General features: G+C 30.9%; 2 protein-coding genes across 5 annotated transcripts; one reads left to right on the forward strand and one right to left on the reverse strand.

Moving 5' to 3' along the window:
- Nucleotides 1–989: 989 nt before the first annotated feature.
- On the reverse strand, nt 990–13,653 carry LOC114933798 (uncharacterized). Of its 3 annotated transcripts, none has more exons than XM_029306371.2 (2): nt 13,047–13,653; nt 990–1,274 (listed from the first exon to the last, which is right to left on the reverse strand). In XM_029306371.2, the coding sequence occupies exons 1-2, from the start codon at nt 13,284–13,286 to the stop codon at nt 1,191–1,193; spliced, it is 324 nt and encodes a 107-aa protein (XP_029162204.1). In that variant the 5' UTR covers nt 13,287–13,653; the 3' UTR covers nt 990–1,190. The 3 variants fall into 3 exon arrangements, with proteins under 3 accessions (XP_029162204.1, XP_085345092.1, XP_085345091.1); XM_085488966.1 differs by lacking the exon at nt 990–1,274 and adding an exon at nt 12,130–12,187 and having other exon boundaries at nt 13,047–13,644; XM_085488965.1 differs by lacking the exon at nt 990–1,274 and adding an exon at nt 12,130–12,187 and having other exon boundaries at nt 13,029–13,644.
- LOC114933810 (lanC-like protein 2) lies at nt 13,570–18,292 on the forward strand. Of its 2 annotated transcripts, XM_085488963.1 has the most exons (9): nt 13,572–13,967; nt 14,190–14,369; nt 14,451–14,602; nt 15,625–15,772; nt 15,863–16,003; nt 16,173–16,355; nt 16,431–16,577; nt 17,057–17,159; nt 18,075–18,292. In XM_085488963.1, the coding sequence occupies exons 1-9, from the start codon at nt 13,887–13,889 to the stop codon at nt 18,149–18,151; spliced, it is 1,212 nt and encodes a 403-aa protein (XP_085345089.1). In that variant the 5' UTR covers nt 13,572–13,886; the 3' UTR covers nt 18,152–18,292. The 2 variants fall into 2 exon arrangements, with proteins under 2 accessions (XP_085345090.1, XP_085345089.1); XM_085488964.1 differs by lacking the exon at nt 18,075–18,292 and having other exon boundaries at nt 13,570–13,967; nt 16,431–16,542; nt 17,057–17,124.
- The last annotated feature ends 7,314 nt before the right edge of the window (nt 18,293–25,606 follow it).

The raw sequence follows: 25,606 nt of genomic DNA on the forward strand, positions 1-25,606 counted from the left end.
TTAAATATAATATAATATATATTAAAAATTACATTCCAAAATCCAGGTGGTCGAACAATTAATCGTTCTTTTTATTTTAATTAAAATAAGATTTATATATTTCATTACACATATACATATATATATATATTTTAATAATTATATTTTAGTTTTTATACAAATTATATAAATACATATATATATATATATATATATATATATAAATAAAGAGAAAAGATCGCACATATACAGAATGAATACGTGATACTGTGTTAACACGAAAATTATGGGCGTAGCACGGACTCGCACCAAATACAAACTTTATCGACCCTGCCAGAAAATGGGTGTGCAGTTAGTTCCGATATTAAAAACGGGTGCGAGGGGCGCTTCAAGCAGTCCCGTAAAAACGGTAACAGCCAAAACGCCGGCCTGGCCGCTCTCATCTTTCTCTCTGCTAATGGTTTAGTCAAAGAATACAACGAGTATATAGAAGCACGGTTCTCGCATAGAACATAGAACTTATGTAAAGTCACAGTATATGTATAACCAGTAGCGGCACTTCGTGTCGGTTCTTTTGATGTCAGTGTCCGAAATCATGTGACATGTCGCCATGTTCTTGATAGTAATAGCGCGCTTATATTTAAATTGTGAGAAAGAAAGGCAACTATATATAAACAATTATTTTTATAATTGTGCAGACAATTATTGTATAAATAACCACAATGTATTTTTATTGAAATACATATTACATATGTAACATTAACGTAACGCAAATAATCATATAAACATAAAAAAAGAAGAAATTTAACAAGTAATAATATTAAAATATACCTATGTGTTATTTAATAAATTATTTTTTTATTATGTTTGTGTATTATTTAATGAATTATTTATATTAAACAAGTAACATATTTATTATTGCCATTTTATTTATAAACATATTGATGTACATTATTAGATTATTTACAATTGAAATGTATATAATGTGTAAAATTACAATAAATTCGTGATCAATGATTCCAATTTTTTGTTATACTCTTCAAAAATACGAAATCTCAAATTTTAGATGTATATAAAAATTGATAATAAATAAATGTATATAACAATTCTATGTAATTTACAATTGGTTATAAAAGACTAATTTGTTTTATATTATCAGGTGTATTATTGTTTATCTGTTTAATGTACTTAAATTGATTTCTGTCTTGTTATTATAAATACGTATGAATACTTATAAGATAAGCTCCATTTTGTGGATAGGTATGTGTTGAATAATTGAACAGGAATTCAGTCACCTAGAAAACAATATTAATTATAAAATAAAACACTTTTTATTAATATTTTTAATAATATAATGTTTAGAAAAAACAAAAATTAGACATTTTCTGCATCTTTAACACACACACATATATATATATGTAGCATATGACATATTAGATAACAAAATGTAATTATAATTATATCACAACATATCGCATATTAATAAAGGTTAAACAAAATAATCTGAAACTAAAACTAAAAATCCATTATTATAACCATGTTTTTTAAAAATATTTTCAAACCTGAAACTTAACAGAGTCCTTTAATTAACTTGAATTCATTAATAGGATATATTTATTTTGATAAACATAACCATCACTTACTGTGTTTACAACTCACTATACGCCATACTGTGGATAGTAATACAACGCATGCGCCGTAGCATTTCTCCGACGCTATTTTTCTTGAGTGACGCTACTGGTTATACATATACTGTGGTAAAGTTCTATGGGTTTTCAGCATAGATATATATATATATAATAGATTGCGCGTTCTTAGGGGCCAGCTGAAGCACGAACTAAAGGACAGAGATAGTCTGAAAGTCATGCTCTCTCCCTCGCACACCACAAAGAGTGGGGAGGAGTACAGAGGGGAGACGCATAGCAGGCGATAGAAGGGGAAAAAAATAAAAATAATCACTTTACACTTGCATTATCCGAGTGTATGTTTTATATAATTTAAAAGTTGTATTAAAATATAATTAATGTTATACTATATATATATATATATATATATATATATATATATATATAGTATAAATCTAATATATATATATATATATATATATACATATATATATGTATATATATAGTATAAATCTAATATATATAAATCTAATATATATATATATATATATATACATATATATATGTATATATATAGTATAAATCTAATATATATAAATCTAATATATATATTAGATTTATATATATTATAGCGTTTTTGATTGGGGTGCACTGGCTGCACTGAATGTCAGGCGCGTGTTCGATTGGTAGTGCCAATGCGCACTTGGCTAGTGTTGCGTGTTCGTTTGAACGCACAACACTCGCATAGTGCGCACTCAGTGCGCACTAAAGCGGGGAGCACATACTTTTGCATAGGCGCATAAGCGTAAGCATAAGAATCTTGATTGGTCTATAAATGTATGCATAAAAAATTCAACCAATCGAATTTCTTATGCATATGCTTATGCGCTTATGCAAAAGTGTGTGCTCCCCGCTTAAGTGGCACGAGATATTTTGACGGTGCCAGTTCAGTGCACTGAATGCATGCAAGCAGTAGGGCATTCTTTTGAACGAAAATTCGACATAATGAGCAATTCGGATTTGGCTCTCTTTAATATTTTGGAGACATTTTTGGAATCTTCTTCTAGTTCAAGCGAGCAAGAAGAAATAATTACAACTCTTCGAACTAGAAGAATAATTCCAAAAACTGTAAATTATGTAGAATGTGTGAAAAAAATAGATAATGACACCGTAAGTGTTATATCTTTTTATATAAACATCGAACCTATACCCTTTTTTAAAATATAATTAATGTACTTAATGTAATAGCATTTTTATACTGAATAATAATAATTTTTATATTTGTCATACGTGATATTCTTGATCATCTTCTATATTTAATTACATATAATAAAAATCATTACTTAACTGAACACAAGATGTCGAGGTTACTTTTTCGTTCTTCCCGGAATCTAGTCAACTCAAGTGGCACTGAAAATTTCGGCGTGTTCTTTTTCACCTGCACTATTCAGTGCAACCCATGGAACTTGTCCAGTGTTCATATGAACTGAGTGCGCACTGGTGCGCACTAACTTTTTCCCAATCGAAAACGCTATATCTCGCCTGTTAGAGAAAGACACAACGACTTCACATATTGCTCTCTCTTTCTAGTTTCGGCTTCAACTCCTCTCACGAAACGCGCAATCTATTATATACAGGGTGTCTCATAATTCGCGAACCACCGCGAATGGGCAGATAGAGCGTGTTAAACTGAATAGAAAAGTCCCGTATCATTTTGCGATATTCGCAATAATTATTGAGTTATTAACTAAAATATCTAAACGAATGAGCGGGTAGAAAGCGGTAGGCCGGACTCGGTGTGCATGTCGGATGACTTATTTGTTATATGCCGCTTAGTATCAAAAGTATCATCTTACTTTTCGGCGCCACTACATTGGTCGCCGCTCACTGCATGATGCCGCCTCTCGATCAAATAATGCTTTCTACCTGCTTATTCGTTTAGATATTTTAATAAATAACTCAATAATTATTGCGAATATCGCAAAATGATACAGGACTTTTCTATTCAGTTTAACACGCTCTATCTGCCCATTCGCGGTGGTTCGCGAATTATGGGACACCCTGTATATCTATGGTTTTTAGTATCCCGCGGGTCGCACGAGCTGGGGTACTTTGCTATAGTTTATGTCACGTATATTGTACTATTTATAGCATTTCAGTACAGTATACGTGACGTAAACTATAGCAAAGTATTCCAGCTCGTGCGACCCGCAGGGTACCGAGAACCGTGCTTCTATACTCGTTGTATTCTTTGCTTGTGTCGACTGAGTCACTAAGGGCCGATTTTTTCAACTTCTCGGTAAGTTTTACCTGACAGATAGTATATTTTTGTCTCTTTTCAGATAAGTTCTAAAAAAAGAGACAAAGATATGCTACCTGTTGGGTAAAACTTACCAAGAGTTGGAACAACCGGCCCTAAGGGTGCGATCCCATGATACGGAAATCGACGTGCAAAACAGAGAATGCGTGAATTGAACAGCCAATCAGCGCTCTTCCGCATTTTTCTATCCCGCATGTTTTTCTGTGCCCTGTGCACACGGTGCGTGAAAGACATGAAAATGACGCGTTCCGGGAAATAAATACATAATTAAAAAAATAAGTATTTCATCGTAACAGTAATATTTGTTAATTTTATTCAAGTATAATATTTAAAATGTTGAAATAACCCAGCAAACACAAATGTTACAGTAACATAACATAAATGTAAATGTTACATTGTAACATAACTATTACATCTATGTTATGTTACTGTAACATTTGTGTTTGCTGGGAATATTATTGCGACAGTATTAAATAAATTTAATTTAAAATTATATTATTACAAAAATTATTTTTGAATCATATATATACGCATTTTTGATAATTTTTTTGTATTATGTGCACAGGACACATCAAATTATGCGTCATTATTATTGATGTGTCTAGAATTTTGAAGCAAAAATTGGATAACAAATTATTAATAAAAACGTAGATATTTGAGAATCGCGAGACAGAATTTAAAAAAGTAAAACTCTTCTCTCGACCGTACTGGCAAATATTATTTATTAAATCACAACGTTTTGACCCTTCTTTGAGTCCTTATCAAGTGATCTAGGTATACCCTAGCAAACATCGATATATAATTGTTACATTGCTATAATAAAACGGAATATAACAGGTAATATAATGTGTACTTTACATGTAACATGCTTAAGTATATAACATTTATATACTGTGTTTGCTGGGTATCTTTGCCTCGTTTTATTAATATGTCCAATTTTTTGGCTGTTTTATAGACTACACTAAAGCCAGCATTTTTTAATGAATGACCGATATTCTCGCTCACATTTTTGACATACGGCAAAGAAATATAAGAAGACTTGTTTTCTCGCACTTCATAAGTCTCATTTGTAATATTATTACTATTATCATTTTTTAAATAATTAATTCTTTTAATTATATGTCGTTTAATAATATGTGTTGGAAAGCAATTGTTCATTAAAGTCTGCTGTACTATATTAATATTCTTATTATGAAATTTATCATCTGATAGTAAAATGGCATGATCTATGAGATTGTAAATGGTGTTGATTTTGTATTTTGTTGTGTGCCTCGGGTGAGACACAAGGGGTCGCGCCAAATTAGGATGAGGATCCGGGGCGTCGGGACTTATTTCGGGTTGATGAAATAAATGAACTTCACTTTTTATTATTAAAACTTTTATTCAAGTAAACCGCTTGACTTTTATTTGTTTTACCACTGTTACACTTGTGCGTATATTGGTTTAACGGCACTGTTTAACTATAACTTCGCGTATTGCGCGCGACTGCGAGAAGATGTTAAGATCGCACGCGGTTAGCGAGATTGTTTTAACAAACGACGCGAGAGCGTCTTGAGAGCGACTTATTGCGACTGCGACTGAGCGATTCGGCGCGTCTCTGCTTCCTTTTTATAATATCGCTTTTTGGGATTTCCTTGATCGGAAGGGGTGCCTGGCAACAGGCCCCCTCGGTCAAGGACCTAAGTGCAAGCGAAGCAAATTCAAAGTCCTTCTGCTTTGCTTGCGCGTTGAGCAATTTCGGTTTCGCGTATATCTCGCATCGTATGCGTTTTTACGCGGTCAGTGTCCGTCGTCAAGCGGATGTAATACGAGTAATTATTTCTTAATAGTTATATCTCTGAGGGATATAACAATTTTAACGGATGATTGGAGTAAAAGTTTATATATCTTCCGGACCAGGTGGGTTTTCTGTATCAATTTGTAATAAGCATTTTTATCATTGCGAATGACACTAGTGTTCAAGAAATTAATTACAGAATTATTTTCTATTTCGTATGTAAATTTCAATCTTTGATGATAATTGTTAAAAATTGATAACATCTCGTCTATTTTTTTACGTGGCAAAATTGCAAAGACGTCATCCACATATCTATAATATATAGGTACATCAACGTTTAATAAACTCAGACAATGTGTCTCTAGGTCGTCCATTACAATGTCCGCCAAAATTAGTGATAACGAGGAACCCATAGGAGTACCAAAAATTTGCTCATAGAATTGTCCGTTAAAGCTAAAACTGGTCGAATCCAAGATCATTTCAATTGCGTATATAAACTGAGATAAATTAAATTTCGTGTTTTTTTCTATGTCGCTCCAGCGTTTCTTGATGCCGTCTATAACTAATTCCCTGGGAATATTTGTAAATAAGGAACTAACATCCAAAGAAATCATTACATCGTCATCATTAATAGGCATATCTTTAATGTTTTTTGCAAAAAACCACCCATCTTTAATATGAGAATTCGGTTTTTTAATAGAGCTGTACAATATGTTGTGAATGTAGCTCGAGAAATTATATAATGGACTACCAATTGACGATACAATAATTCTCAATGGAAAGCCAGCCTTATGAATCTTGGGTAACCCGTAGCAACGTGGTAAATTGCCGTTAGTGCAATTGAGTTTTTTATGAGTAAATTCATCTATTAAATTTTTATTAAGCCAAGATTTTGTTAAGGAATTTAATTTGTTCGTTAAAGCCTTAATAGGATTCTTCTTTAATTTTTTGTAAGTTTTTTGTAGAGAGGTCACTTAATAGAAGTTCCATTTTCTCAAAATAATCTACTTTATCCATGATGAGTGGTCTGGCCCTTATCAGCTCTCGTGACAAAAATATCATCATTGTCATGTAAAAACTTTTTACAAATTGAAAACTCTTTCTGAATGTATCTATCTAAATAGTTAATATGTTTCCGTTCACAAAGGAATCTTTGAAGTGTATTTGCAACTAAGAGTCGAGTTACTTCAATGGAATTCTTAGGAATATTTTTACAATTCGATTCAAAATTTTTCACTTGAAAAGAACCAAAAACAGATGGTCGAAACGTTGTGGAAATAAAATAAAAATTTCTTGGCTAGTTTCGGTCAAATTAAATACATTGTTCCTATTTTAAATACCACTAGCGACGTTTTAAGTATTCAATTTGATTTTATAATTTTGAGATGTCAAGAACGAATATAGTGTCGATTTGATAACACGTCAAGACTCTTAGACGAGTTATGAGAGACTCAGTCTCTCAGAGTCTCTCATAACTCGTCTAAGAGTCTTGACGTGTTGTCAAACCGACACTATATTCGTTCATGACAACTTAAAATTATAATTTTATTTTTATTTTCACAAGTATGTTTCGCATCTTTTTATTATTTTGTAATATTGTTAAGTGAAGTAATTTTTTTTGATTGTATTAATTTCTGTACTATATTTCTTCTCTATGTATATTTAGATTACTTGATAAGGACTCAAAGAAGGGTCGAAACGTTGTGATTTAATAAATAATATTTGCCAGTACGGTCGAGAGAAGAGTTTTGCTTTTTCAAATTATTAATGTTGTAAGAAGCTATTAAAACAAAGAAGTTACAAGATGTTCTAAATTGGTGTACAATGGAACAAAGAAAAAAAAATTTTTCAGATAAAACACGTCTGAACCCGTCAAAGGACTTTCAATTTTTTTTTTTTTTTTTTTTTTTTTTTTGGTTTTCGTATCTCACTCGGGACACGCGTCGTCAACCTGACCGGATCGGTTTTTGAGGTTATATAACGCAAGGCTAGGGTAGAGGGCGCCTTTTTTTTTTTTTTTTTTTTTTTTAAATTACTCGCATCTGAGCCCAGTAAGTTTTTAAATAATTCTGTTCAATTTCTTGATAAAATTGAATATAACACCAAATTTCTTCCAATCTTTTTTCTTCAGGATGTCTGTAACGCTTTCCACTCCGTCGATATTCCTGCTACTTAAGATGTCTCCCATTCTCATTCTCTCTTCGTCGTATCGATGACATCGCCAAATCACGTGATCGATATCCTCATATTCGTAGCCACAATCACATCTTGTGTCATTTATATAGTTTTTCCTTGCTAACGATGCATTTAAATTATAATGATTCGCTCTTAATCTATTTACAAAGGTTACAAAATATCTTTCCTCGTTAAAATGTTCAAACCACGGTATTTTACTGTTCCTATCATAAAAGTTAGAAAAATAGTACTTTCCTTTCAATCTAGAATCTCTAATAACATATTCTTGTGTTCTTATCCACGCTTCATTTTTATATATATTTCTTAAATCTCTAATAGGAATATCAAATTCAACATTTGCCGGTTCCTGGGTGCCTGCTTTTGCTAGGAAATCTGCAATTTCATTTCCCGAGATTCCATAGTGAGATGGAATCCATACAAACAATATATTCTTAAAATAAAGATCTTTAAATCGACTATATAGCCTTCTTATTTCAAGAACATACTTATTTTTATATACATTAATATTATTTTGAGAGATAGCTTGAAGAACGGACTTCGAGTCAGAAAATATAACTACATTATTGAAGGAATTCCTTCTACTTTCTGCAATCTTTAGAGCTGTAGAAATTGCTATTGCCTCTACCGTAAATATTGTGCATTCCTTAGGTAAACTAATATAATAACCTTCGTCTTGCTCCTCAATGACTATACCAGCACCTGTTGATTGAGCCGTTATGTCTTTAGAACCATCAGTATACATAATAAAAGTTTTATTATCTAACTTATATCTCTGTTTAATTTCGTTAATCATTTTAATATCTAAAGTCCTATATCCTTTTATTTTACTAATATCACAGTCACTTTTTTTTCCTTTTTTTTTTAATGATCTTGCCGATTTCAAAATCTATATTTATCGCATTAGTCAGGGAGCTATATTCCATGTTCCATATTTCAAAAGTGTGTTCTTGGGCACCTAGTTTGTTGCTAAAACGACGCGTATACTCCCATGCTTCGCTAATAGTACTCTTATTAAAACTTGGATTTCTATATCTTGCAAACATCTCTTTGTTTAGAAGGTTATTAAGACTATTTCTAAGTGTATTTTCTCCATATTTAAATATTTTGCTACAAAAATTTTTAGCTAACATCAAAGCTCTATCTTTTAATAAAATAACCTTGGATTCTGCAATCAACACATTATTTGGCGTGCTATTTCTATATCCTAAAGCTGTACGAATTACCAGGAATTGGCCCCTTTCTAATTTAAGTTGAACAGATTTTGAAGTTGGACTATACACAAACAAACCGTAATCCATAACTGATCTTACTATACTTTTATATAGAATCAAAGCAGTATTCACTTCTACGCCTCTAGTTATATTACTAAGGTATTTCATAATATTATTAGCTCTACTAACTTTGCCTCTAATATCACTAACTTGTTTATCAAAATCCAGCTTATTATCTAACCAAATTCCTAGAAATCTAGCTCCCTGATTATTAAAAATTCTTGTTTTCTTAACATTAATAGAGAGCCTTTTATCACAGAATCCCTTTTTAGAAAATTCCACCAGATTTGTTTTATATGGTGCCAAGTCTAGTTTTAGAATTTCTAGATTCTTCGCTATTCTATTAACTGCTACCTCCAAGTTTATTTTATTTTCAAATCTGTTGGAACTTTGTACATATACCGCGATATCATCCGCAAATTGTACTATTTGGACTGAATTTTCCAATCTGGAAGTCAATTTATTCGTGTATAACGCATATAGAATAGGGCTAAGAACTGCTCCCTGTGGCAAGCCTTTGTTAACTTTTCTAATTTCTACTCTTTGGTTATTAATCACAAAAGATGTATCACGAGGTTCTAACCATCTACTAATAAAATTGTAAATACCCGTTGGACACTTTTCCCTTCTTAATTTCTCTATTAATATATCAAAGTCTACATTATCGTACGCCGCTGAGACGTCCAAGAAAGCCGCTAAGGTGTAATTGTCGGCCAGATTCGTTCCACGAACATCCGATACTAGCTTTACTAAATTTTCCATACATGATCTCCCCCTACGGAATCCATTTTGCATTGATGATAGCTTTTTTTCTTTTTCTAGCCACCAAATAAGTCTTTCGTTTATCAGTCTTTCCATTAATTTTCCTACACATGAAGAAAGTGCAACAGGTCTGACTTTTTCTTTTCCTATTTTATCAATAAACAAAATCTGATAGTTTCTCCAATCCGACGGAAACCAATCCCTCATCCAAATTTCATTGAACAACCTTAGAAGTAATTGTTTGCCAATTTTCGGTAGGTTTTTTAGCATTATATAATCTATTCCGTCTAACCCTGGAGCTGAGTTTTTTTTAATCATCCATAGGGCACGGGAGAGCTCTTCTATAGAAAACATCCTATTCAACTCCTCTCTATCTGTCGTATTTGTTATCCGTCTTGTTGTTTTTTCCTCTGCAACCCATGGAGGAGCAAGTTCTTCAATCGTATTCCATATTTCTTGTTCTCTATCTTTATGTTGCCAAACGTTCCAGTTAATCTTATTTCTTACATTCTTATATATACGCATTGAATTCCAAACGTACTTCATACTAGTATGTTTATTAATACTATTACAAAATTTAATAAAATCTTCTTTTTTCTTTCTATTGATGACTTTTCTAGCTAGTGCGCGACTTTTTTTGAATTCAATAAAATCCTCCACTTTTCCTGTCCGTTTCCATATCTTTAGTTTTTTTTTCTATTCTCTATTATCTCTGAGCATTCATTATCCCACCATTTAACAGGTTGTCTGAGCTTACACGCATCAATTCTATTATTTACATTAGAGTTATTATCTATACATTTGTCAGTTTTTTTACCTGTTGCTAACATGGCTGCTTTTTTGATAATATCTATAAATATTTTATATTTCTCCTCCAAATTACCACAATCAATCGATCTGTCCTGGATTTTTTGTAAATCCTCCTCTACCTTGTTCTTAAAAGACCTCCAATCTGTGTTTTTGTTTGTAATTCTATTTGTTCTTTTTTTATATTGTGAAATAATACTATTAACACTAATCTCTATTGGATAATGATCAGATCCCCATGTATCTTTTATTTGTACATATTCTAGCTTTCCTATTAGATCTCTATTAGCAAATGCCAAATCAATATTAGAAGCAGACTGATTGTAGTAATTTAGCCGAGATTTAGTATCATTATTTATACTAACGTAGCCTTTGTTAAACATTGTTAAGTATAAATTTTCTCCGTTTTTGTCTATTCTATCACAATTCCAAATAGTATGGTGGGAGTTGAAATCGCCCAAAATAATTGAATTGTCATCGACTCCTTTAAATTTTAATATATCCTGCCATGAAGTAATTGTTTCTGAACCATATGGTTTTCTATAGACCGCTATTAAATTGAAGTTGTTATTTGTATTTTTAATTTTAATACCGATAGCTTCTATGTTTGGGGAGGAGATGTTCCATTCTTCAATAACTTCGAAATCAATGTTATTTTTAACTAAAATTGCAACTCCACCACTATTAGTTGCATTGTTAGATTTATATGTCTTAAATCCTGAAAAATATAAAATATTATTTCTGTTCAATTTAGTTTCAGTAATAACTACAATATCGTACGGAATAATATTGTTTTTTAATTCTGATTTCTTGTTTTTTATACCTCCTGCATTCCATAAAAGTATGGTAGACATTGGTTAGTCTTAATAGCTCTTATCTTCTTTATTATTTCTATCTTCCCAATAGTTTCTTTTCATATTCTGTCTTACCATCTTAGCTTTGGTTAATTCTTCTTGATATTTCTCCATTTTCCTCTTTCTTACATATATTTCTCTGTTATTTTCTTCTTGTCGAATATCCTCTTTTTCATTATAAATTGGAAATCGGTCCAAAGGTATTCTATGTTTATGTAACAAATTTGCAAAGTCTCTGTTAAAGTCTTCAGACTCTTTACATTTATCCTTCATAATTTGAGCTAAGAATTCACTTCTTTTTTGTAAAGGCTCCTCGATTTTTTTTTGGAATTCTCTATAATAATTTAAGTACGCCTGTCTTCCTTCCTCAATTTTTTCTTTTTCTCTTCTGAATGCTTCTCGTTCTTTGGGTTTGTGTGTATAACCTTGTCCTTCTCTCGAAGGGCCATGTATAACCGTTGGGTTTTCTTTTTCTTTTCTGAAATCATTCTTTACAATATTTTGTTTTAGCTTAGGCCATGCGCTTGGATTGGTGTACCTATCATATTTCGGAATTATTTGTTCATAATTCTTCCCAGTAATCAATCTTTCAGCCTCTGTGAATGAGATATTATTATATGCCATAATAACTTTTATTTCCTTATTTCTTAGAAAAACTGGACAATTTCTTGCGGTGGATCTATGATCTCCTCCGCAATTTCTACACGTAGTCAACCTGTTGCACTCTCCGTGTGCATTTTCTCCACAAATAATGCATCTAACCTCTCTCTTACAATGTGTTTTGATATGACCAAATATGAAACATTTGAAACATTGAACCACTGGTTCTACATATGGTCTGATTCTTAGACTTATGTGTAAATTATTAAAAATTGTTAAACTATCTTTAATTTTATTCCCTTTCATAGTTATAATAAAATTATTCGTATTGACTACCTCGTATTTCTTATCCGTTTTATTCCAAATGCTTTTTTTCATTTTCTCTATTTTTAATATATCTTCCCTCTCAACTATATTTTCCCATAATTCTGGTATCTCGAACGGCCAGTCGACAATTACACCTCTACACGTAACTAACTTTTTATCTATAAAACCGGTGAGCCATTTATTTTCTACTTTGTCTATTTTGTCTAAACAATCATTAGCTTCTTTTGCATTTTTAAAACTTATTGTTGATAGATTAAATTTTATCATTTCTATATTAATAGGGAATACCCCATTCTTATTGCACCACAGTAAAATTTTTGTACAGTTCTTACCCCTATTTGACATAACATGATCTGTGTTAATTTTACAATTAATTTTACATACATTTGTAATTTTGCTATCATATCTCTGATTGTTTAAACGAAATATTTTGTCATAGGTTTCTTTATCTATATCGCTAACTTTCTCAAGAATACCGTTAATCACGACAAAACTATCTGACTTTATGACCTTATTTATATTCGTTACTTGTTTGTTGACATTTTCCTGTTCCTTTCGGTTGGTTGTTTGTGTATCGTCCTCTGCATTCCTTGTCCTGGTACTTGGTTCTTGGCTCGAATCTATAATCTCCTCCGACAGCTCCATATCTGCATCTTTGTCTGGTTGATTCACGCTTGATTGCGAACCTGTTTCCTTAATTGAACTGCTTGCTCTTAATTGTAATTTACTTGTTACGTTACTCTCCTCGTCATTCTCTGTCTCTATCATGTCCTCTATACTATCCAAAAACTCGGCTCCTTGCTCTTCCTTTCTCGTTCGTTTTGCCACTCTCCTTACGATATGGGTTGAATCTATTCCCCCGTCCGATCGGGGGAATTTCTGACATCGTCCAGCTGTTCCTTTTGTTCGGTCAACTTTATGATCCTCAAAACTGTGACAACTCAACTACCCCGCGCTTGCTATAACCTCTTAACCAGAGATAAATTACTCGATCACTCTGTGCGTCCGATCGCTAGCACGGTCGGAACGCGACTCCAAGGACTTTCAATTCTAACTTTGTAGGTTAGCTAGAGTAACGCAACGCATACACGCAAACGCATACGGAAAAGATACAGAAAAATGCGGAAGAGCGCTGATTGGCTGTTCAATTCACGCATTCTCTGTTCCGCACGTCGATTTCCGTATCATGGAATCGCACCCTAAGGGTGCCGTGTAAACGTACTCAGTACCTATCTTTATTGGGTTGGAAATCTGAACGAACGTACCTCAAAGGGTTGTTTATATTTTTATCGATAAAATTCCGAGTGTTTAGAATTTATGTGTATAATTTTATAATATCGGAAAAAAATAAAATTTTTGAAAACTGCTATGGATAGACATTATACAAATTACTTTGAAGATTATTCAACTTCTGTCAGTCACAATGTAATCAACAATGATTTTCATATGGTATATATATATATATATATATATATATATATATATTTATATGCTGTACTATTTAATATACTTTTAATATACTGTTTAACATACTATTTAATATACTATTTAATATAGTATTTAATGTATTATTTAACATATATTTATAATAATATTTAATATAATTATTTTATAATATAAGTATAAACAATTATTTAATAAAATTTTATACAAAAAAGATCCATTTTTCAGATTCATAATGAATTTACATTATTATTAACATCAGAAATAAAAAAGTTAATGAAGATATTGAAAGAAAATGAAACAAAGTGGTATAACAATAGTGATTGTTCTGTATATACTGGATCAGCAGGAATTGCATTTACATTTTATCATTATGGAAAATATTACAATGACTCTGCGTACATCAAAGTATATTAGGAAATTTGAAAGATATTTTTTCCAAATAAAAATTAAATGTTATTTTAATCAAATAACTAATTTATTTTTCAGGCAGCAACAGAATTATTAAGAAAATGTATTGCAGATTTCAAAAGCAGGCATAAGACAACTTTTTTGACTGGAATTGTAGGTCCATATGCATTAGCAGCTGTAATATTTTATTCGCAGGGAAAGAAAGAGGAAATGAAACAATTAATTTCTAAGTACATAATTTTTTAATATTTTAAAAAGTACATTTTGAAATTATAATTTTTTATTAATTATTAAGCTTATATAAACACAATTTTATTTATATTTAATAAAGTTCTTTATACACGCACACACATATACAGGATGTCCGGTAACTAACGGACCAATGATTAAGGGCGGATTCTCTGGCCAATTTGGAGACGATTTTTCCTTAGCAAAAATGTTGAGAAGTCAATAATTTTCGAGTTATAAGCGATTGAAAAAAATGGTTTTTTTGGAAAACTAAACGTTTTAGAGTTAAAAGTCTAACATAATTACATTCTTCAGTTAATTTCAGGTAGAGTTTACTATAATAAAATTTTAATTTGAGGCTTAGTTATAAAGATATATAATGACAAATATTGGAAAGTTGTAAAAAATGATGACCTTTTTCGACATTTTAACTAAGGAAAAATCGTTCCCAAATTGACCAAAGAATCCATTTGTAATCGTTGGTCCGTTAGTTAGCAGACACCCTGTATATATAATTCTTAAACTATAATTATATGTTCATAAAAAATTTGAGTATTTTATGTATCAATTTTTATTGTTTTATTAATGCTGAAATAATTCTGCATAATATAAGAATTGCATAATATAGTAATTCATATATATATATAAAATAGTAGTGAAATTTAAATTATGTATACCTATGATAATAATGATGTAAGTAATAGGAGTAAAACATTAATAACTGTACAACTAAAAAAATGATAGTTATAAGATGATTATGCATTAAGATGATAATAAAGTGTAATAATTTTTTACTATTTATAAAAATAATAAAAATTTTTATAATAAAAGTAAAATTTTTAATATTTTATTTAGTATAATTATTTATTTATTATAATTTATAATATTCTTTCATAAGTTTTGTTGTTTAACAATATCTTAGTGTTTGAACAGAGCAATACATATTAAATTCTAAGAATAATTATTCTTCTAAATATTTTATATAGAGATAAAATCAAATAATTTTTAATTTTACAATTTATAGGTTGAAGTCTTTATCTAATTATGTTTTGGACCAACATAATGATGTTCCTGATGAATTATTATATGGAAGAGCTGGATATTTAGCTGGTTTGCTTTATGTAAATGCAAATATATCTCCAGCTCCTATAGAAGCAGATCTAATAACAAAGGTATTGTTTTCTTAAATATAATTTTATATATAATTTACATTCAAATAAAACTTTAATATTAAAACTTTTACATTAAAATTGTTTGCATAGGTTATTTCTTATATAATAAAATCTGGTATATCTTATTCTTCAACAAATCATTGTCAATCACCTTTAATGTATTCTTGGCATGATAAAGAATATATTGGTGGTGCTCATGGATTAGCTGGCATATTATATTTATTATTGCAGGTATTATATATTTCAAAAATTATATATTTTGGAATGTAATTATTTGACTCTATTTGCTATTTGATTTTATCTTCAAATTAATATTTACGTTAATAATAAATTACATTAATATGTAATTATGTATAAAGTAAGCACTATCACTTATGACATTTGCATTCTTTTCTTTTAGGCACGACAGTATTTAACACAAGTACAAATTGACAATTATTTAAAACCATCCTTATACTATCTTCAAAGATTGCAATTTTCTTCAGGAAATTTCCCTTCTTCGATAGGAAATCCTTCTGACAAATTAGTTCAATGGTGTCACGGAGCACCTGGAATATCTATGTTGTTCTGTTTGGCTCATAAGGTCATATAAATTTTATACGAAATTTAATAAATTAATAATTATTTAAATAACTTATATTATCATTGATATGATTAGATATTTGAGGATAGCACATTTCTAGACACTGCAATACGATGTGGAGAAATAACATGGGAAAGAGGATTACTAAAAAAGGGATACAGCATCTGTCATGGTGTTGCTGGAAATGGTTATACTTTTATATATTTATTTCAACAAACAAAGGTTTGGCTCACTTTTTGGAGATAGATAACACAATATAATATACGAATATTTAAGACTTAAATCGATTCAATATCCACAAATTATCAGATATCTAGATACAATCAAAATATCATTATAGCAAAAGATTTATGTTATTATAAATTATAATCTATTGGCCTATTTACATTGAACACTTGATGCATGTATCAAATAATAAATAACTAATAAATTAATCTAGTCATTAATTAATCAGCTCAAATGCTTTTTGATATGAAGATCAAATGATAGAAACAGTGTAGGTCAAGTTATTTGAACCAAGAACAATTTATTTGATTGGAAAGTTTTAGATATTCGTATTCACGTTATTTATTTAATTATACTATGAAAGCAGAATATGTTTTAGTATATATTTATATAATCATTAAAATTAATTCATAATTATTGAAAAAAATCAAAATTATCAAATTCATAATTATTGAAAAATATTCTATTAATTTTAGGACATTAAGTACTTGTATCGAGCTTGCAAATTTGCTGAATGGTGTTTTCATTATGGCTCATATCAAAATCGATGTCCTGATAGGCCTTTTTCTTTGTTTGAAGGTAAGTATATTCAGTAATATAAATTTAAATTATAATATATTTATATACTGTCTAACTTTTCACATAATGTACACAATTGTATATAATCAAAATACATAGTCATATCTTGTCTTTCGTTGTCTAGCAGACAACGAAATTGACTATATATCTATTTGCTTTCAAAAGTATATTTATATATAGCCTTATTATACATCATAATTATAAATAGCGTACGTTTTGGTTCCTATTTTGGGCTATTTTAGCGCGATTAAAAGTAATTTTAAACATAGATTACATAAAATAAAATCACAATGCAGTAGAATGTGTAAAATATGATAAATAAAAATTTGTTGTTAATGTAAAATTCATTGGTAAAATTAAGGTTTCAAGTTGATGTGAAATCTTTCATACATTAAATTAACAATAATTTTTTTTTATAATTTTGTATCTATTATTTATGTAATTATTTTAATTACTGAAACTACTTTAATTACCTTTTTTTACTGAAAATGGCTTAAAAAGAAACAAAATACGCTATTTATACTTATGGTGCATAAGTTAGATTTTCAATAAAGTATACGTGCCTTGCTTACTGCACTTGTGTCTTATTGGCCATGTTTTAGCATACGAAGTAGTTCGCCTAAAAAGTTTGTATTTTTATTATTATGTTTGATATTGAAAATATTATATACAATAAATATTATATAAATTGTAATATAATTATATTTTATTTGAGTATTTGCTTATTTTAATATGTTTAGATTTTATATTCTAATGTTTTTAATCATGTTTTACTTGAGTATTGTCTATTTTAATATAATTCTACAAAGTAATTTTGGAAAAAAAAAATTTTTAACACATAATAAGATTTTTATATATGTATCAAATCTATCCAAAATATTGTTATAATAATATTTATATTATTCATATTTTTAGGTCTTGCTGGTGTTATATACTTTTTGTTAGATGTACAACAACCACATCTGGCTAAATTTCCGACATATAATATTTAAAGTGAAACAATAAGAATATTTCAACATAAATAACAATAAAAAAATACATACTGTCGAAATGTTCAATGTTGCTATGAAGATTTAATTAAACTTTTTTATTATGTAAGTTATTTCAAACATAAAAATCTTACTTAAAATTGATTCATACACAAGATCTCCATATTATTTATTCCAATTAAAATCCTAATTTAATAGTTTTTGATCTGTTATTGTTGAATGTTGCGGCTTCTTTCTATTAATGTGACTTACCTCATGTCTAGTTAAGTGAACGAGATGCTAGTAGATAAAAATGATATATTATGAGATGGCATTGCTACTTCTCTCTTTCTCTTTATCTTTCCCTCTCATTTCCCTCTACTAGCATCTTGTCCACTCGTTAATTGGATGCACGGTTACAATATATTATATTTAGGTACTCATTTTAATCTTTGAAGTTATTAGACACGCCAATTAGCTAATTCAAAATAGAGCTTTCTGATTTGTCAATTCTTAGTTATTTCAGACTGACATAAGTAGCTATAATTGATTGTAATGTAGTTAAACGGGAAAATGGGACAATTACATTGTCATCCTCGGGCGAATGCGGTTGTGTTCGGATGCGTTTTTGTGTATTTCTTTTTTTTGAAATTTATTTTTACCATAAGCAAAAATATTTCTCTTTAAAGCTTCTTAAAGAGCTTTAAGAAGAGAGAGGCTTCTTCTTTTTTAGCTGCTTGAGCTAGACGGATTGCTCATACACCAATAATTGTATTAGTTTTTAGATAGTGAGTTTTTGTTTGTTGAGCAAAGCCGCACAGTATATTACGTATTTTTATGTTGTTGAAGAACGCTAGCTGTGGAATGCCTAGTGTGACTGAAGGGTCAATGTGACATCGATGAGATGAGTCTTTCAGAAAAGTCAGTATGGTTGGGACAAAGAAGATGTGATTTAAATTTTGGAAGTAGAAGCCACAGGGGCATACCGAGGAGAGGATAATGTTCTTCTCCCAGAGATGACCATGCGTAGCAATGTGAGATGGGACCTAATTCTAGATATTAAAGTTATGACAGGGCGAAGAAGTTTAGTATTTATAGTATTGTACCACGGTGAGGAAAGTATAGCACCAACAAGATTGAAGTATCTAACTCTTTTTATCAGACTCTGTCAAAGTTGGATGTTAGTGGTTCTATCTTTTGCAAGTTTTTTTTGAATTTAGAATAGAAGTGCAATGACATTTACACAAGAGAAGTGGATCAGAGAGGTGCAGGGGACTCTAGCGAGTGAGTCGGCCCGTTCACATTACCAGCGATGCTCTTATGGCTGGGGATCCAAAACAGTTTAATCTTTTTATTGATTAATGCATTGATTTAGAGAATTTGCATTGATATAGGACATTTTTGATTTTCATGATTAAATTATGAATTCTTCCCGAGATAATTGGATTTTTTAAACTTGAAAGAACGCTTAACGAGTCCAAAAAGATTACAGCGTTGTCGATATGTCTGTTTAGGTCTAAGATGATATCCAATCCCAGCAAACACGGTATATAAATGTTATATTATTCAAGCATGTTACATGTAACGTCACAGATTAATAGACAGATCGCCAAAGGCCTGCCTAAAGAAGAGACCGCCATCTTCGTGCGATAGACTTTGCCCCTTACCGACACACTTTGCCCCTGGTTCGAGTCCGTGCTAAATTCGTAGACTTGAACCAAAAGACTTTGCCCCTGGTTCGAGTCCGTGCTAAATTTCGTAGACTCGACCAAAAGACTTTGCCCCTGGTGCAAGTCCAGGCTAAATTCGTTTGACATTACCAACAGACTTTGCCCCTGGTGCGAATCCAGGCTAATTGATCATGAGACCAATTTGAGAGATTTGGCCCCCGTTGTGTGTGTGTGTGTGTGTGTGTGTGTGTGTGTGTGTGTGTGTGTGAGAGAGAGAGAGAGAGAGAGAGAGAGAGAGAGAATATTTTACATATATGCATATATATATAAAATTTATTAAATATAAAAAATATATTTTTTACACATAAAATGTTTTTTTATTGAAATAATCACGATTTTAAATGTGATATAACACAGTGTTCAAAAATTTTTTAATTAAATTTTTTAATTAAATTTTATTAAAGAAAATTACTTGAAATTTTTTACATTAAGAATTTAAAGGCTCCTTATTCTCTTGTAGAAATTTATCACTACGCCAATTAATCACTTATTTTGAGTATTTAAAATACTATAATATACAGTAATTTAAGTATTCGAAATAAAAGTGATTAATTACTCGAAATAAGTGATAAATTGGCGTTACTAGTAATAAATTTCTATAAGGGTTGAAATAAAGTATAAGAGATAAATAGGCTATATGTGAGCCGTATGCGAAATGTGAGATGTAAGACGCATATTGAAATTTAATTTTTCGATATAACTTTCAAAAATGTACACGAGGTACAAAAAATTAGCTTGGACATTTGTAAGACTTAAAATTGGGATTAATTCTCAATTCTATTAATTAAATTTCGATATAACACACCTTACATCCGCGCACGGCTCACATATATATAGCCCATTTATTAGTGCAATTTTTAAGTTCCTTATTTTTCAAAGTTCACCTTTTTACGTTATCAAATATTTTTACGTTTTCAAGAATTTTATATTTTTACTTACCGCAGTTTCTTATCCAAATGTAAAATCTTTTATCGCAGTCTATAAAAAATTGAAACAATTTACAATTTTATGATATAATATTATTATTATTACAATTTCTATATATATGCACATCTGTCAAATATCGTGATTTATTTCACATTATTATTATCTATTTTAATAAAAAAAAAACAAAAACACTTGCAACAATAAAAAATAAACCGCCTGCCGCGAACGGAAAATGCCAAGAAAGCACGCAATTTCCGCGAATCTCGTAATTTTTTTGAAAAATCAACAATTTCAACGAAATTGTAAATTCTTCAAATCACTGCACAAGTATAATTCACAATAATAATTTTCAGTAACTACGATAAAAAATCGTATACTGAAAACCGCAAACGAAAGTGCAATGGGAGTAAGAGTAAAGTCTGTGATAAAATTAATTGGCAATAGAAAATTAATAATTTTTAAATAGAAAAATTTTGAAATTACCGAGGATTTACAAATAATAAAGTAAAAATATTAAATAATTTATGTTTTCGAATTTTGCTCGCGGAGAGGATCTTTAAAACAAGATTTTTAGAAGAGAGGACCTTTAAAATATAAACAGGCAAAAACGTTGGAAAAATTAAAGCGCGCGTTTAAACAGATAAACGCAATGAAATAAATACGCAATTGTTTTTACTTATCGCTGTAAGCTCACAAGCTTCTGACGTGCTATACACTTTTATATAATATATACAAGGTGTCCGGTAACTAACGGACCAATGATTAAGGGCGGATTCTCTGGCCAATTTGGAGACGATTTTTCCTTAGCAAAAATGTTGAGAAGTCAATAATTTTCGAGTTATAAGCGATTAAAAAAAAATAGGTTTTTTGAAAACTAAACGTTTTGGAGTTAAAAGTCTAACATAATTACATTCTTCAGTTAATTTCAGGTAGAGTTTACTATAATAAAATTTTAATTTAAGGCTTAGTTATAAAGATACATAATGACAAAGATTGGAAAGTTGTAAAAAATGATGACCTTTTTCGACATTTTCGCTGAGGAAAAATCGTTCCCAAATTGACCAAAGAATCCATTTGTAATCATTGGTCTGTTAGTTACCGGACACCCTGTATATTGGACACGAGTTTCGTTTGTTTCAGATTCTCGAGAGTTGAAGTAGGAACATACGAGTATCATACAGGGTTTGTCCGGAAAGTAATGCGTCGCATTTTTTTAAAAAAGAATTTATTGATCGCATAGGTAAAACAACTTAAAATTGTTCGAAGTATGACCCTTCTGCGTCAATACATTTTTGCCAACGCGATTTCCATGCGTCATAAGATTTCTGGAAATCCTTGACTGGGATGCTGTTCAGGGAGGCCGTCGAAGTAGCTTGTACGCACTCTGCCTCTTTGACTCCGGATCGTACTGAAAGACCCATGACTCATCCCCAGTGATAACGTTGTTCAGGAAATTGGGATTATCTGCACAGAGTTGCTTGAGTTCTTCACAAACTTCCACTCGGTGTTGCTTTTGCGCATCGGTCAACACTCTGGGCACAAGTTTTGCGCAAATCTTCCGCATGGCCAAGTCTTCCGATACAATCTCGTGAACAATCGTTTTCGGCAAGTTCAATAATTCCGACATTAAGCGAACATTCATTCGACGGTCTGAATTCAATAATTGGCGCACACGAGTCACATTGTCGTCCGTTCGCGATGTTGACGGGCGTCCTGCGCGGGCCTCGTCGGCGACCTCCTTCCGACCTTCTCTAAACATCTTGTGCCATCTGTTTGACTGCGATTTGGAAAGGCAATCGTCCCCGAAAACTTTCTTGAGCATTTCAAAAGTTTCCAGCGGCGTCTTGTCCAGCTTCACGCAAAACTTTATCGCATAGCGTTGCTCTATCGTTCTCTCCATCACAAGTTCGACGCGACCACTAAGCAGAGGTTCACAGAATAAGCCGTCCTAACCCTCCAAGCGCATGGAAACAATTGAGCGACCTACCGTTGGAAAGCTAAGAGTACCCCCCTTCCTCCCCAACCGGTCCCATCGCTCTGCGATGTATAGTCGCGTCACAAAAAAATGCGACGCATTACTTTCCGGACAAACCCTGTATATCGTTTGTGACTTGCCGAATGAAAGCAAGACAGAGAGCGAACGAGATGATGAGCTTAATAGCTCATAATGTTATAAATAAATAAATAAAAAATTATAACCTGACCTACTAGTTATTGAATCTTTTTTTAATAAAATGTTTCATTATTATTATCATCTAAGTCTAAGTCGTTTAATTACTTTTTAGTTTTTTAATAATTAATTTAATTTATTCTAGTCATTTTTATATGAGAAAAATAATATCACGTATACGTTTTATAATGAATTAATATATTTCGGGAATCGAATTATATATTCTTAATAATATAAAAGTGTTCAAAAATTATATTTGACTTTTAATTTTAATTATTTTATAGCAAAGAGTTCCGAAATCTCTTACACACATAATGGGGATTTTTTTCATCCATATAATTCGCAATTAAGTATATATGTTAATTATTAATTTTAATAAAATAAAAATTAAAATTAAAGGTCAAATATAATTTTTAAACACAAATATATTAAATTAATTATAAAACGTATACCCATGATAGTATTTTTCTCGTACAAAAATAATTAGAGTAAATTAAATTAATCATAAAAGATTAAAAATTAATTAAAGAATTTAAACTTATATTTTATATAATAATAATAAAACATTTTATTACGTCAAACCGTCGTGAAATAATTAAATAAAATTTGCTAGTTACGTCAAAGTCAAGTTTTCTAAGCTTATAAAACATTTTATTAAAAAACAGATTCAATAAATATAAGTACATGTTATATATATACTTATATTTATTGAATCTGTTTTTTTTATAAAATGTTTTATTATTATCATATATAATATAAATTATTTAATTATTTTTTAATTTTTTTATGAGTAATTTAATTTGTTCTAGTTATTTTTGTACGAGAAAAATACTATCACGGGTATACGTTTTATAACGAATTAAATATATTTATGTTCAAAAATTATATTTGACCTTTAATTTTAATTTTGTATTTTATTAAAATTAATAATTAACATATATACTTAATTGCGAATTATATGGATGAACAAAATCTCTATTATGTGTGTAAGAGATTTCGGAACTCTTTGCTAAAATAATTAAAATTAAAAGTCAAATATAATTTTTGAACACTTTTATATTATTAAAAATATATAATTCGACTCTCGAAATATATTAATTCATTATAAAACGTATACGTATTAGTATTTTTCACATATTAAAATGATTAGAATAAATTAAATTAATTATTAAAAAACTAAAAATTAATTAAACGACTTAGACTTAGATGATAATAATAATGAAACATTTATTAAAAAATAATTATAATAGGTCAGGTTAATATTTTATTTATTTATTTATTTATAACATCATAAAATTCTGTCCTTTCCGAAATACGCGAACGCTACGAAAAGATAAATCTCGTACATGCCGCCGGACGAGTTCATGAGCATGAGACGCTCTTATCTTGGGAACGTATTAATAGTTACTGCATTGACTACTACTACGATATGGCGCTGAAATCAGTGAGAAATGCTGGTCTCTCCTTCATCCAGACCTTTGGCGATCTGTCTATTAATCTGTGGTAACGTATATGTTAGTTGTAATTTCCCACTCATAGATGTAACATTTTTAATATTACATATAATATATTACATTGTAGTCATATTGTCATTATATCCCAAGATAGCACTGACTTATCAATACATCAATGTGCTATTTGGTATTGTAAGATATATTACGAGATATATCTTGCATAGTATAACTATGCCTGCGTGCGGATAGGCGCGCGCATCCTGTAGATGCGCGCGCAGGTGTGAGATGCGCGCGCAGTGGCGCAAAACCTCGTGGTCGACGAGGAAGAAGGCGGCGGCCATGACGGCAGCATTAGCAAAAGTACAGCGAAGGAGTGTGGTCGGGCGCGCGACGTTCAACTACGTCGCAACAACTTGTATGGCATAAGCCGAGTTAGAATATAGAGTCACACGGCGAGAACATGGTATTTGTAAGTACCATGCGCGTGAATAAAGATCAGTTCAGTTAAACGTGGTGTGATAATTATTACAACCATCTCACGAGCAAGACCCCTTTGTTCGCCTCTCCCGCGGCTTTCCTGACACCCGCGAATCCAGGCATCCCAACAAAGAGAGTCCTCTCATTAAATATCTACCATCCTCACAGCTTCAGAAGTGGGATATCCCTTGCTCTGAGTGGTTTTTTTTCGTTTTTTCGCGTCCGGAATTTAGACGCAAATAGATTGCGTCACCCGCATTCCTTCTCTCTTTTTTGAAAAAAAAAAAAAAAAAAAAAAACCACAGTGCTCGCGTCGTCATAAAGGCTAACGAGTGCGTGTTATTCTCGCGTTGTCCAGTGACTGTCGAAATATTCTCGCGTTGTCCAGTGACTGTCGAAATATTCTCGCGTTGTCCAGTGACTGTCGAAATATTCTCGCGTTGTCCAGTGACTGTCGAAATATTCTCGCGTTGTCTAGAGACTGTCGAATTATTCTCGCGTTGTCCAGTGACTGTCGAAATATTCTCGCGTTGTCCAAAGACTGTCGAAATATTCTCGCGTTGTCCGAAGACTGACGAGTCAATCCTTGCATTGCCCAAAAGGCGGTCGAGGCTTTCTATAATTTTCAGTGGTTAATCGCATTCGAAAATTTTCTTTGTTACGGTCACAAAAAAGTGCCGGTTAGACGCCATTGGAAACAAATGCGTCGTTCGCGCTAAAA

Source organism: Nylanderia fulva, unplaced genomic scaffold, assembly GCF_048542155.1.
Source record: "Nylanderia fulva isolate GAGA-0341 unplaced genomic scaffold, ASM4854215v1 Scaffold75, whole genome shotgun sequence".
In the NCBI taxonomy this organism is placed as follows: Eukaryota; Metazoa; Arthropoda; class Insecta; order Hymenoptera; family Formicidae; genus Nylanderia; species Nylanderia fulva.

Excerpts from the sequence above, each read along its gene's own strand:
- LOC114933798 (XM_029306371.2), bottom strand. The coding sequence starts at position 13,286 with ATGATAGAGACAGAGAATGACGAGGAGAGTAACGTAACAAGTAAATTA. Across the intron at positions 1,275-13,046 it reads AGGAAAATGTCAACAAACAA|GTGACTGAATTCCTGTTCAA; the intron begins GTAACGAATATA and ends ATTGTTTTCTAG.
- LOC114933810 (XM_085488963.1), top strand. The coding sequence starts at position 13,887 with ATGGATAGACATTATACAAATTACTTTGAAGATTATTCAACTTCTGTC. Across the intron at positions 16,356-16,430 it reads TGTTCTGTTTGGCTCATAAG|ATATTTGAGGATAGCACATT; the intron begins GTCATATAAATT and ends TGATATGATTAG. Across the intron at positions 16,578-17,056 it reads ATTTATTTCAACAAACAAAG|GACATTAAGTACTTGTATCG; the intron begins GTTTGGCTCACT and ends TATTAATTTTAG.